Source organism: Solea senegalensis, linkage group LG2 (assembly GCF_019176455.1).
Source record: "Solea senegalensis isolate Sse05_10M linkage group LG2, IFAPA_SoseM_1, whole genome shotgun sequence".
NCBI lineage: Eukaryota > Metazoa > Chordata > Actinopteri > Pleuronectiformes > Soleidae > Solea > Solea senegalensis.
In genome coordinates this window covers 7289955-7304061 of record NC_058022.1, presented here as the reverse complement: position 1 = coordinate 7304061, position 14107 = coordinate 7289955, and the positions used below count along the sequence as shown (strand labels likewise).

The 14107-nt window shown below is 41.2% G+C and overlaps 1 protein-coding gene across 1 annotated transcript; it reads right to left on the bottom strand.

Moving 5' to 3' along the window:
• Positions 1 to 5015: 5015 nt before the first annotated feature.
• LOC122759794 (lactase-phlorizin hydrolase-like) lies at positions 5016 to 14107 on the bottom strand. Its single transcript, XM_044014812.1, has 17 exons — positions 13486 to 14107; positions 12710 to 12774; positions 12493 to 12576; positions 12261 to 12354; positions 12114 to 12177; positions 11192 to 11873; positions 10455 to 11103; positions 8712 to 10265; positions 8340 to 8608; positions 7916 to 8206; positions 7572 to 7770; positions 6796 to 6986; positions 6602 to 6708; positions 6241 to 6372; positions 5913 to 6136; positions 5589 to 5825; positions 5016 to 5460 (listed from the first exon to the last, which is right to left on the bottom strand). Exons 1-17 carry the CDS (start codon positions 14090 to 14092, stop codon positions 5213 to 5215), a joined length of 5697 nt encoding a protein of 1898 aa, XP_043870747.1. The 5' UTR covers positions 14093 to 14107; the 3' UTR covers positions 5016 to 5212.

The following is a 14107-nucleotide window of genomic DNA, read 5'->3' as shown; positions in this document are numbered from 1 at the left end:
GAGTGGAGCTGAGGAATTGTGACTGGAGTGCATCCTAATCTAATTTCACTGTACACAGAGGAGGATGAGGAGAGAGCAAATGATCTTATTGGGAATAAATCTTTGCTCGACCACTGTGATTTAACGGTGGTGATAATGGTGTTACTTCATGAGGTCAAGGTTGGCAGGAAAGGTCTGAGAATCCCTGGTCTATGGGATGCAGACGTGACGTTGATCGGGACATTTTACAGTTCAACAAAGCAGTCAGCACAGCCTGGTGGACACACTAGCCCCTGAGGTTCCTTCCAAATGTGGCACAAAGTTTACATTTTCAGAATTTATTTTTTTTTACAATAAATAAATAAATAAATAAATAAATGTGTTTGTGCATCTCTGTTTACCTCTATTAGCCTATGCAAATATAACAAGGTGGTGAATCGAGATAAACTGGCTGGTTGTGTTTATTTTCCAGTGGAGTCTCCTCCTTTCAGTCTGCCACTTATACACGTTCCACGTACGTATGTCAGGGAGTTTGTTTCCATTTTACGACGGCTCCTTTCGCTGTAACTGATTCGTAGTATTTTCCACCTCAGCCCAAGCGTAATAACCCGGTTTTTCAGTTCAAATTTAGGTTTTTCAGTTCAAGAATGGACAATGTTCTAAAATAAAAATACTTTGACGTGAACCGTGGCATATAGAGCCATTTAGTGTTATTGTTATATAGCTGTTTGGTAAATATGCCTCAATTATACCTTTAAAAAAGAAGAAAACCAGCAACTCACACAGCAGCGAAACTTAGTGCGTTCATATCAGTGTGTATGTGTGTGTGAGAGCACATGCTCCATTAACTAGACTCATAAAAGTAACACACAACAACATGTTTACTAACCTGAATGACCACATCTGAGGTTGCCAAGGGAAGCAGACACAACAGCATCCAACCAGTTATTACTCTAATTCCTCACAGATGTTATATTTTGTGAATAGTTTTTTTGTTGTTGTTTGTTTGTGTGTTTGTTTGTTTTACTTTTTCCTGTTACGTCCCCAAATTTTCCAACGCAGCACAATAACTGGGGTCATGAAAACATGCATATATTTTTTCTTGAAAGCCAACATTGAACAATAAAGTGAAGACAACAATGGATGACAGAGATGTAAATTGTCCATAATGATGTTATTTGGTGATTTTGTGTCGCTGGGATTGTTGTGGAATTGAACCGACACCTGGTATAACCTTTGCATAGATGTTGCAGAAAGTGCTGGCTCCAACAGCCTTTGCTCAGCTGGAAACATTCTTGAGGTATCACATTGCAATTTTTTTGGAACAAAAATATTCCCCCCACCATTTTGGGCAGGCTCTGATTCCAGGGACCCACCCCACACGATTTTAACAATGTTTTCCTGATCTAGTGTTACAACTTTAGGAAGGATCTGGACCTTTTTCCTGGAAAGGGAGGAAAACACTTCCAATCCTCTCAAAACAACACCCTTTTTCTTTTTTGCATCGCAAGCGCTCAGTGTTTGTCAGATCAAATCGGAAAAAGCCCAACAATGTAAATGCTGAACACAAGTGTCACGCGGCCAGAGTGTAGCAACAACAAATTAAAACGCGAGCCGGAAAAGTGCCAACTGTTTTCTTTTTTGACTTTGAAACAGTCTCGTCAGAGCAGGCGCGCGGCTCTGTCTTGTGCCCATAAAAGCAGAGGGCCTACTGGGGAGCAGAGATGGCATGCAGCAGTTTGTAATCACCATCACTCTGCCTCCATGACACTTTGGGGAGACTTCCACCCAGCAAGCATTTGATTAAAGCAACAGCAGAGAGTCAAGTCTCATTTCTGTGCCAGTGCAACACTGGAGGGGCTGCATGTGCAGGGGAGCAGATGTGCTGTGTCTTTGCAAAAGACGGTGTCATGGACCCAGATGAAGGACAGGACTCTTGAGGGGCCAAAGGCATAACGTGGCATCTGTTATGACTTTGGAAATTGTACGTCACGTATTGTATTGTTTTTCAGGAAAGTGTGTGTGTGTGTGTGTGTAGCACACTTTATTTGATGTGATCCTAAACGTATCCATAACTATACTTTAAATGACTTGCTGAGTTTCAGATGCTTCCTTCACGACGGAGGTTTCGTTTCCCCCAAAGGGAGATTACCCTGTGAGCCTACTGTTTTGCATTTGCCCCCATTGTGATGTATTACAACAGTGATCATCTGTGAATCAGGTTGTAGGTGAAACTGTCCTTCAGGGACATGAAAGTTCTACCTTACCTCGCCTAGAAATTATCCACATAGCTTAAGGTGATAAAAATTCTACTTCTTCCTCTTCTTCTTTCGGCTTCTCCCTTTAGGGGTTGCCACAGCGGCGCTACAATAAAAAATGTGCTCTCACCTGACATGTGACATGTACTTAAAGTGACATAATTTACTGTTGTAATCATTAAGTTTAAGTCCTTTATTGGATTTAATCGAGCCAATGACTGTTTTGACTTTGGAAATGTTTAACTGTATGACAATTCTTTTCCACTTAATAGCCCGACGATAAACTTTAAAAGGTTTTAAAGATTTAAACATTAATACAGCAGCCAATTTATTAAAAAAAATTTTTAAAGTAAAGATATATAACCAGCCACATCTCTTAAACCAATAAATGTATGATCCATCAACAGTAATCACGATATAAGTTTCAAAAGTGTAATTATAATTTAAGACAAGGATGAGCCATAACAACAGAGTAGTATTAACAGCCTTTTCTGACTGGAAACTGAAGTTTGTAAACTGCTCACTCTACCACACCAAAGTCTCAAGAAAAAGTGTTGTGTTTTCACTTTGCCTGGTTTCATTCATCGTCTATGACTTTATCCTCCACATGAGGGCTGCGGGGCTGCTGCTGCTAATCCCTGCTGACATAGGGCGAAAGGCGGGGTCACACCATGGTCACCTGTCCGTCACACACACTATAGGCAATTTAGAGTGTTCAATGAACCTCTGCATGTGGAAGGAATGTGCAACTGTGTGAGTTAGATACAAAATAACATATTTGAAATGTATGATGGGCAAATATGTGGATCCACACCTGTGGTGTAACGTTGCTGATGTTCTCTATGCAGTTTGGTGCAGGAGGAGTGAGCAGTTCACAAAGTTACACTTTGACTTCCTGTCTGAAAAGGCTGTCAGACTGTAACTGTGAGTTAAAACAGCGGAAATATTCTTAACATGTAATAGACTAATTCAGGTAGAACTTTTATGACGTGAGTCTTTTGTTAAAAAGCTAAAATCTCTAAGTTCCTGGTCCGATGGCTCACAGGTAACCAAACATCCCGGAACTATCCCTTTAAAGCTAGTTACCGATTGTAATGTTGTTTCTAATCAGTGTACGTCGAACATGTGCTTAAAGCAAGATGGTAAAGACCTCTAACAATAATCGTCCCTAGAAGTATTTCTCTTCCTTTTTAGTAGCACATGTACAAGATTTACTCAACTTGAATCCACTCATTTCACATTATTATGTCTATTATAGCTCCTAATAGTGTATTGTGTGGGTGTGCATGAAGTCATGAAACTGTGATACAAGTTATTCAACTTGATCAAAAAAAAAAGAAAAGACATTTGACGACAAATATGAGAGAATATGTTTTCCTCTCATTCGCACACCATCCAGACAGACTCTGCGGTTTCAAATATTGAACAGGCCCCTTGTTGATCGGAGCCGCCGAGGAGAGCACGGAGAACAGACACCCACGGCGAGTTACTGCGTAAATCCTGTGGAAAAGACTGGTCGCCCTGGAGACCAGACGCAGGTTTCCTAGCAGGAGGGCAGAAAAGAGGTGTATAGTTGCCCTAATAACCCCTCCGTCAAGGAAGAGCTGTTTGTGTGGATGATGTTATTGAGTCGGAAAGACACGCGGGGCCTGTGTCTGACAGCTTCCCACAGGCTGTGAAGGTTTCAGCCACAGGTCACTGGTAAAACAGTGGCAACCAAAAAGCTGAGGGAGAATTCCGGGAGGTGTTCAACTGTGTGTTGTGGAAGGTAGACAGGAGAGCCCAGCAGAAGGATGATGATGATGATGATGATGGAAGTAAAAACAAATAACTATAATACTGGTTATGACCGGACTCTCCTGCCAGCGTCTGGGTCTCCGTGTGAGAGACCTCAGCCGGTGAAATGGGTTTCTTTAAAAACACAGCTCACACTGAGCAGGCCTACATGTTTGGGTGTCAGCACTAATCACAGCTGGAGCCATCTCGCTTCTCAAATGTGACTATTGCAGGTTTTATATTGATGATAAATGTCTTATTCTTTAGTTTCTGAGATGTCTCTGTGTGTGTACTTGTATTCGTTAACTCTTTAGGAGCTTTTTCTTTCTCATGGAGACCAAAACCTGGTTTTCTGAGAAATTGGTTAAATTTGGGGCTCAGATTTGAATTGTGGTTGTGCTGAGGTTCAAGTTGATCATTAGTCATGGTTAAGGTTAGGGGGAAAGCTCTGGTTTTATAATGTATTATTCATGGCCAGGGACAGACAGAAAATCAGCCCTGGCATTTTGGTCCGACTGTGACATCTTGTATTTAACTTTTGAATAAGGTTTGCCTTTAACTGTTGGTGTTGTGTACCTGTAAGTATGACTTTATGTTCCTATGTTTATATGTTATCTGGCTTCATGTGGCATTTGCTTGCTGCTGTGGGGCTTAGATTTGGTTAAATTCCCATTTAAAAATGATAAATGTGACAATGAAAATAAATTTGTTATAAAAACAGTGCATTTGTATGTAACTTTAACTGTTTAATAACTGTCTGAAAGGAGCATTGCCCACATTAACAAATGTGGCTCTGATTAAAAAAATATTTGGACACCTCTGGTTTGACGTTGTCCAAATAAATGAACTTTCTCTCTCTTTTGTTTATACCCTCATTTAGCCTAAGCTTTTATTTGACAAAATGTGAAACGGCTCCACACTGGAGCAACAGCATCCCAGAGTACAGAGAAATGATTGCCTGGCGCCACCCAGAGGTCACTTACTCACACTGACACAAGCATCTGGGAATAATTCAGTCTTTCAGTCTTTATTTCATACAATAACAAGTGAAAAAAACACTGCAGTGATTACAACATTATATTAACACATAGATAATGACAGGAAGGGGAAACAATCATTTTTGTATAACTTAATAAAAATGTGAATAACTAATTCTTAACAAAACACATTTAATGAAAGACTTGATCCAAAAACCTTCCTCACATTCTCTCCAACTTTACAGAATCTGTGGGTGCCCTCCTCAACTTCTTCTTTATTTTCAGGAGCCAGTACACAACAGAGATGATCCCCAGTGCACTTACAAGAAGAAATGCAAAGATGACGTAAAGTGCCACTTCAGCATCTTGAGGTGAAAGCTCCAGCCCCAGGAAGTCTACCATCATGTTCAGAGGCAGAACAGAGACAGTTGTATGAAGCGAGTTCTCTGTCACAGGGGGCGCACTTGTAGCTGTTGCAAAGAGAAAGGAAACAATATAAGTTTAATTTAACTTCCCATGGTTAGGATTTGCATTTAGATAAACATACAATCAATGCTACTTCATTGTTTTTGGATCTATGGACTTAGCTTTATGTTACCTTCAGGTTCAGGGTTCAAACATTCATGAGGCCCAAGGGCTGGATCTGGGAAGCCGTTGCAGGTGATGATGGAGGCATAGCGAGATGCAGAGTTTTTAGCAATGCGAGGAAAACTCCGGTCGGAGCGGTTTACAAAGAAGAGTCCAAAACGCTCAGAGTAGCCCGAGGCCCACTCGAAGTTGTCCATTAACGACCAGGCTGTGTAGCCTCTGAGATCCACTCCGTCCAGAACTTGGGCTGAAAGACAACAATAATCACTACACTTGTGCTCATGATAATAACAAAATGATGACATGATTCATTCATAGCCGTAGGCCAAAATACCTTTCAGGGCCTGGTTAATGTAGTTCTCATAATAGTGTGTCCTGTGGATGTCATTCAAATCCACTGGGCCTTTTTCTGAAACCCCGTTTTCTGTGACATAGACAGGTGGGTTTCCATACTCATCCTTGATGAACTTGAGGATTTTCCTGAATCCAAATGGAGTGATCTTCAACCAGGAGGAGCCAGATTCGAGCCATGTGCGGTCGTGTGTGACTCCAGTGCCCCTAAAGAAGAGATTTGACATATCATATAAACACATGTTGGCATCAGCCGACAGAGCAGAGTACTGTGAGAAACGGAGGAGGTGAGCATCAAACATAAGACCCACCTGTCACCTTCATAATCCTGCTGATTTCCCATATCAATAGGGAATGAAAGGACTGAGGTGTAATGGTTAAAGCCAAAGTAATCATGAGTTCCGTTGATCCTCTTGATTTCCTCGGGAGTGAACTCAGGAAGTCTAGAGAAGAAAGACGTCTTTTGAAGGAGCCCATTCTGAGATTTCTTCATATATGCTACAGATGTCTCATGCAAGTAATAACCAAACATAAAAGGATTTGGGTGAGTGTGAGTTGAGCTTCAAAACATGCAGGTACTAATTAAGTCTCCGATACCAAATGTACAGTAAATGTCTCTGTGCCTCAATACTAGTGTATATAACACAACCAAATGAATGTCTATGCATTTACCGTGACTCGGGGAGACCTGCAGCAAGGCTTCTTCTGCGAACAATTGTTTTCATCAAGTCGGGATAATCACCGTTGAAGATGGGATGGGCAAACCAGCCGATGAAGAACTGAGTGAATCACATGCTTTCTAATTATTGCAAATTAATTAGCCACGACGACTAGAAAGACTTTAGCCTACGTCTATTTGGCTGTACCTGCAAGTAGCGGTCGGTTGAATCCACGTCCTCCTGCTTGTACGGGTTACGTGGCTCCACCCAGTCAGAATTAATGGTAATGGAGATGATGCCGTCCTGTGTTGCACGATACTTGTCATTATAGAGGTGCCAAGCCTCAGCATGGGCCTTGATCAGGTTATGCGCTGCGACATACTGCTTACCTACAATGCCTGATACACAAAGATTACATGTAGTATTAACAGCACATTAATCATCACATTGTGTAAAGCACCACATGTATGATATACTTGGGTATAAACAGAATAGAATTGTAATGAAAGAACTTTTGTGTGTGTATACATATATACACACACATACACATATATACACACATTATATATATATATATATATACACATATACATATACATATATATGTATATATATATATATATATATATATACACATATATACATACATATATATGTATATATATACACATACATGTGTATATATATACACATATATATACATATATATGTATATATATACACACATATATATACACATATATACATATATACATATATATACACATATATATATACATACATACATATATACATATATATACACACATACATATATACATACACACATATATATATATACACATATAAATATATAAATACATATACAGTCATATATCCATGATTAAGCTTTTTCTTTTTTCCCCAGGACAACTCCATCTGCAACTTGTATTTAAGCTACAATATGAAAAAAATAGTTTGCATGTCTTCTAAAGCCTGATTACCTGGAGCAAAGGTACCGTATCCATAGCCAAGGTTTGCAACAATGTAGGGCTCATTTAAGGTAATCCAGAACTTGACTTTGTGTCCAAGTCGGCTGAATAAAACATCGGCATAATCTTTAAATCTGTGCACAATGGTTTCATTCTCCCAACCTCCCACCGTCTGTAGTGCCAGGGGAAGATCCCAGTGGTACAAGGTGACCTAAAATAAGATTGTACATGTCTCACTAGGCAAAACTTTTTCTGGTGAGGTCACAATTATTTGAGCAAATTAGTTAGAAATGTTAAAATAATAAACATGATTAATAATATTGTTTTTGTAAATTATTAAAAACAACATTGCGTACCTGTGGCTGAATATTTGCAGCTGTCAAAGCATCTATTAATCTGATGTAGTAGTTCAGTCCAGCTTCATTGATGTGTTTGTTGGTCCCATCAGGAAGCACCCTGGGCCACGATACAGACATGCGATAGTAGGATACCTTCAACTTCTTCAACACCTCCACGTCTTCATCAATCTTGTTGTAACTGTCACAAGCAACATCACCATCATCACTGTTGGCCACTTTCAAAGGAATATGGGCAAATTTGTCCCAGATGCTCAGTCCTTTGCCGTGGGCTCTCCAGCTCCCTTCAACCTGAAAGTCAAGAAAAGTAGTATTAAACGACTAGACACACCCTGTGCAGCTTGCACCACCATTGTAGGACACCCCATATTAGCCAAAATGCTTGAGTTGTTAGACTATGAAGTCATCTCCAACAACTGCCTACCTGGTAAGCAGCACTGGCAGTGCTCCAGTTAAAGGTTTTAGGAAAGTGTCCGTAAAGCACCTTCTCATCATCTGGCAATGGGAAACCATTGTCCTTAATGACCTGGTAGTAATAGTGAGCTGAGCGTTTGGGAGTCCTTGGTCTGTTTGGATTGGTGAAGTCGACATGGTACAACCCAAATCCAACTTTGTAGCCATTAAGCCACTCAAAAGAATCCATGAGTGATGTTGCTATGTATCCTCTCACCTTTGCACCATCAAGATCATGGGCTGCATATAGTAGAAAAGCAGATAGACAGAGATATATATGAAAATTAGTAATAATAAAGAAATAACATAAACAGTAAAACCTTGAAAATCTGTTGAGACTTACCCTTTAAAGCCTCATCAACATATGTTTTGTAGTAGAATATTCTGTCTAAGTCATCAAACGTATTCATACTGTCTGTAGCTACTCCATTCTCAGTAATATAAATTTCTGGCTCCCCATACTCCTCTTTGATCCAGTTGAGGAGTCTTCTCAAGCCCCATGCGACAGCTCTCTGGTTACTGATGACAGTAGTTGGTGAATCACCTTCCTCTGCTTCTGACACATCCTTGTCATATTCATAAGATGCGGGGCTTAGTTGCGTTGTAACATGACTCACTATTTTTGTCGTGTAGTGGTTTATGCAGAACATGTCAGCAGTTCCCCTGATGAAACTCTTTTCTTCTTCTGTAAAGGAAGGAAGTCTTGACCCCGAAAGTCCCTGGAGTTCACTTTTGTTCCCAATATGCCACTTCATTGCATCAGGATAGTCACCGTTCTTGAAAATAGGGTGAGCAAACCAGCCAAGTTGGAACTGCAGCGCACGATCAGCAGCCTCCACCTCTCTGGGAACATTAACATCTTTAGGTTCAATCCAGTCAGCATTGAGAGCAATGGATACTAGACCACCTTGGGATTTGCGGTACTTATCATCATATGTATGGTAGGCCTTAGCATGAGCTTTAATCAAGTTGTGTGCAACTCTGTATGGTGCAATTCCTGGATTTTTAACATTTGGTGGGATCTGTCCAAGTCCATATCCTGACCATGCAATTGTGTAAGGCTGGTTGAAGGTCATCCAGAATTTCACTCTGTTCCCAAATGTGGCAAAGCAGAAATCACAAAAGTCATTAAAAATGTCAATCATTTCTGTGTTGTCCCAACCTTTGATGGTCTGCAGAGCTTGAGGGAGGTCCCAGTGATAGAGTGTCACCATGGGGGTGATGTTATATGCTAAGAGACCATCAATGAGTCTGTTGTAGAAGTCGACACCTTTCTGGTTCATGGAGGTCCGCCGACCATCAGGAAAGATCCTGGACCAGGACAAAGAGAATCTGTATGACTTCGCCCTCAGAGCTCGCAGCATGTAGAGGTCTTCATCAAGTCTGTGGTAGCTATCACAGGCTACATCACCAGTGGGATTACCAGGAATACTGCCAGGTTTTTGGGTGAATGTATCCCAAACACTGGGCCCCTTTCCATCAGCATTCCAGCCACCTTCAATCTGGTAAGCTGATGATGATACTCCCCAACTGAAGCCATGAGGGAAAGTACCATAGTGGTAAAGTTTTCTCTGAAAATTACTTTGGCTCGAGAATTTCCTCCAGACATCCTTGGCTTGAGATGGGACTGTGGAAGGTGGCATTGGGGAAACTCTATGTGGTTGCATGTTGTTCACTTCTCTTACATGAACCAACTGTTTTTTGGAAGCAAAACCGTTCTTTTCAATAACCTCAGAGTAAAAATAGGCAGACTGCTTTGGAGTCCTGGGTCTGTCAGACAGGTCAAAGTTGACATGGTGAAGTCCAAACCGTTCACTGTAGCCTTGTGGGCCCTCAAAACCATCCATTAGTGACTGAACAGTAAACCGCTGCACATTTACTCCATCCAGATGTATAGCTGTTGAGATCATAAACACAGAAAATATAATTTTAAACAGGTCTTGGTAGATTTCATAGAAGTATGGTTGAAATCATCAAACAATTAAAATTATAATTGAAGGGATTTAATTATCCCATGATTTTTGCAAGTGGTGTCTGTAAAATATAAACAAAATAAAATCCAGTCTTAGAACAATCATCAGCATACCTTTCAGGGCCTCATTGATGTAACTCCTCATGTAGTCTATTCTGCTCGTGTCCTTGAGTGTGTCCCCTTTGTAATCGGTTGGCATCCCATTCCCAGTTATATGAACAGGCACTTTGGTAACATTTAGATATTCTTTGGAAATGTAGTTCAGGAGCCTACGGAGACCCCAGGGTGCAGAATATATCCAGTCAGAAGCTGTAGAGGACCATGATGGATCCACATGTGCCTGGAAGTCACCAACCGCCTGAGGACCAGGGGTGCAGCCACCATCACTGTTGTTGACCAGCCTGGACGTATAGTGGTTTAAACCTAAAAAGTCTGCTGTTCCACGTATCCTCTTTTTCTCTTCAGGGGTGAAAACTGGAAGCCTTGCCGGCTCAGAGAGGGGACACTCTTTTCTTTTCTCTTCAATTTGGGCCTTCAGTGTTGCAGGATAATCTCCATCTACAAATATGGGATGTGCAAACCAGCCCAACATGAACTGCAGGTAACGATCTGCAGCTGCTATGTCTTCAGGGCTGGAGGGGTCTTTGGGCTCTGCCCAGTCAGAATTCAAAGCTATGCCCACTTTTCCTCCTTGTTTTGCCCTGTATTTGTCATTGTAGACATGCCAAGTCTCAGCATGGGACTTCAGTATATTGTGAGTGGCCTGCAAAGATGAAAATAGTGTAAGGTAAATGTATAATAAGGATATATTTTAGCATAGATGCAGATTATGATTATAATTTAATGCTCACCTGATAGGATGCAACCACATAGTCCTTTATTCCAGGAGGATGCTCACCAGTGCCGTACCCAGCATGGCTCACCACCCAGGGGCTACTGAATGTGTTCCAGGTCTTGACCCTGTCTCCAAACCTGGAGAAGCAGAAGTCTGCATAGTCCTTGAAAGCTTCAACAATGGAGGTGTTGGTCCATCCACCGTGATCCTGCAGTGCCTGTGGCAGATCCCAGTGGAAGAGAGTGACAACAGGCTGTATGCCAGAGTCAATGAGTGCATTGATCAACTTGTCATAGTAGAGAGCCCCTTTCTCTGATTGGCTGCTTCGGTGGCCTGAAGGGAAAATACGAGCCCAGGAGATGGAAAACTGGTAGGTGTTGACATGAAGACCTCGCAGGAGGTAGACATCATAATCCACCTTGTGGAAACTGTCACAGGCTAGATCAGCTGTCTGATTTGCAAAGGCCATGTCTTGGTGGCCAAAGTGGTCCCAGATGGTTTCCCCTTTTCCACCTACTGACCAGCCACCTTCAACCTTGAAGGATTCACTGGAGGTGGCCCACTGGAAGTCAGCAGGGAAGGATTCATTCAGGAAGGTATCTCGCTGAGATGAGGTCACGGTGGCAAAATTGCTCCAAGTTTTGCAGTAGGTTACGGAACACGTCGGTGTGACAAGACTGTTTCTGACAGCATCGTCCCTTTGATGTGAGGGAGTGAAGATTAGGAAAACCATGAAATTAGATGAAAATCAAGGTGAAATGCAACTGACTGCACAAGTAGCACAAGTACAGTGGCCAGAAGCCAATAATGTCAAGGTTATTATACACAGATAAAACAAACATAAAGTACTTTTTACTAGAGTCACAAGACAACTTCACAATGATTGGTTAACAGATAGCGTAGATTAGTTTCTGCACTGTCATTATGAACTATTGCACCTTTTTGGTATAGCGTCAACTGGCCATAACAGATTCATCATGTCCAACCCAATAACATTTTGGTCTGTGAAAGTATAATAAAGAGTGTGTTACAGCATGTATATATAAACTGCACTTACATAATCACATTCATAATCAGAAATGTACCTGTTGATGTTTTGGTGTCAGACAGGAAGTCGTAAGGAGAACAATCATTGATGTTCACCTCATAAAAGAGAACTGGTTTCTGTCCACACTTTCCCTAAAAACAACAAAAATAATAATAATAATAACAACAATGATAATATTAAAAACATTCAATACCTTTTAACAACTGCTAAGATAACCGTGTATTATACCAGTTATTACTTATGACAGAACATTGTCTACTGCTACATACCATGACATTTTGCAGTTCTTCTGCCAGGTTTCTGCCAGAGTTGCAGTCATATTGAACTTTGATAGAGAGGAAATCTACATATTTCTGGAAAGGACATGTTTGTTACTTTTCTCTCACACAAATACAAAAAAAATAAATCAGCTCAACATGTTTATCAAACAGCTGAAGCTATGAAAATGCTTAATTTAAAAAAAAAAATGTAACTGTGAGATCTTACCAGGTTTTGGGTGTCACAGATGACTGCGATTTGACTGCCCTTCACTCCAACTGATACTTGTCCATCTGCAACAAATGACTCATTTGAGTTAATCATTTACTGTCCCCCACTGCTATAAAACAAAGATCTAAACATTGCCGCCCCACATTAGTATTTCCTTATCGTCACCTCCAAATGACACTAAAGGAAAACAGATTAAAGCATTATCTCTCCTAGTGTTGCCACTATCGGTGTGCATGTAATAAACATGCACAACAGTGCGGCCAAAGATAAACTATCACAAAATGTTATTATATGTCAAAGTTAATTCCACTTTGCTCTTTACGCAGTCAGTGATTATTGATAGATGCTGTGATAAAGAATGAAAAACAGACCAATTAGGCTTTATTGGTGTCTATATAGCAATAAAATTATCCAAAAAACTTTGACATCATCTGATCATTTTCCTCTTGAAAAAGTGATTAACTCATGTTGGAAATTAACCCCCAAACCTTCAAACTATGACACAGATTAAATTAAACACAGTTTTTTGGGGGGAAATGTGCTAAAAATAATATAGAATTCACAAGGCATCTCCATTTCTCCAGCCACACTTGTTTCTGTGTTTCAATATTTTCAAATCTTCAGTGATAAAATAGTTAAACAGTGGTGCATATTTGCATGCTTCAGTCTTACTACTGACTTCCAGTTTCAGCAGCAGCCTTTGAACAGGAAATGTTGAGCTTTGTAATTATCTAGGCGTAAGCACACGACACAACAAGACACAGATCTCCTACCTCTCCCAGGAAACAGCTGGTGGTATCGATGATAGACTGTGGCGTGTGCATCAAGGGCATTTTGTAGCTCAGCACCCTTTAGCTCATCCAAGCTGCTCAGTGTCACCCACGAGTCTCCCAGCTCCCCAAACTCCTCAAACACAAACTCTGCATACTGTTCAAACTTGTTTACCAGCTCCTGGCTCTCCCAACCTCCATACCTTGATCTCAGTGCATCTGGCACAGCGGAGTCATGAAGAACAACCAGGGGCTGAAGGCCCACCTCCAGCAGCTGTGTCAGCAGGCTCTGGTAACAGGTAACCACAGTCTTTTGAGGCTGGTTAGGAAGGCCTGAGGGTAAAAGTTGAGCCCATGACAGCAGCACTTTGAAGTGGGTCACCCCTCTGCTCTTCAGGTACTCAAAGTACTGTCGGGTGCCAGGAGGTGTGGGATGACTGCAGTCAAATGTGTTCAGCAATGCGCCCCCAGAAGCCTCTTCATGCAGGCTCTCCACCTGCTCATTGGTCACGGGACCTGCGACGAACATGGCCTGTTGTTGGTCGTCGTGCCTCCGACACCCATACAGCACTATCAAACACAGAAACACAACTCTCCCCAGGAACGACATATTGTCAACCTATGG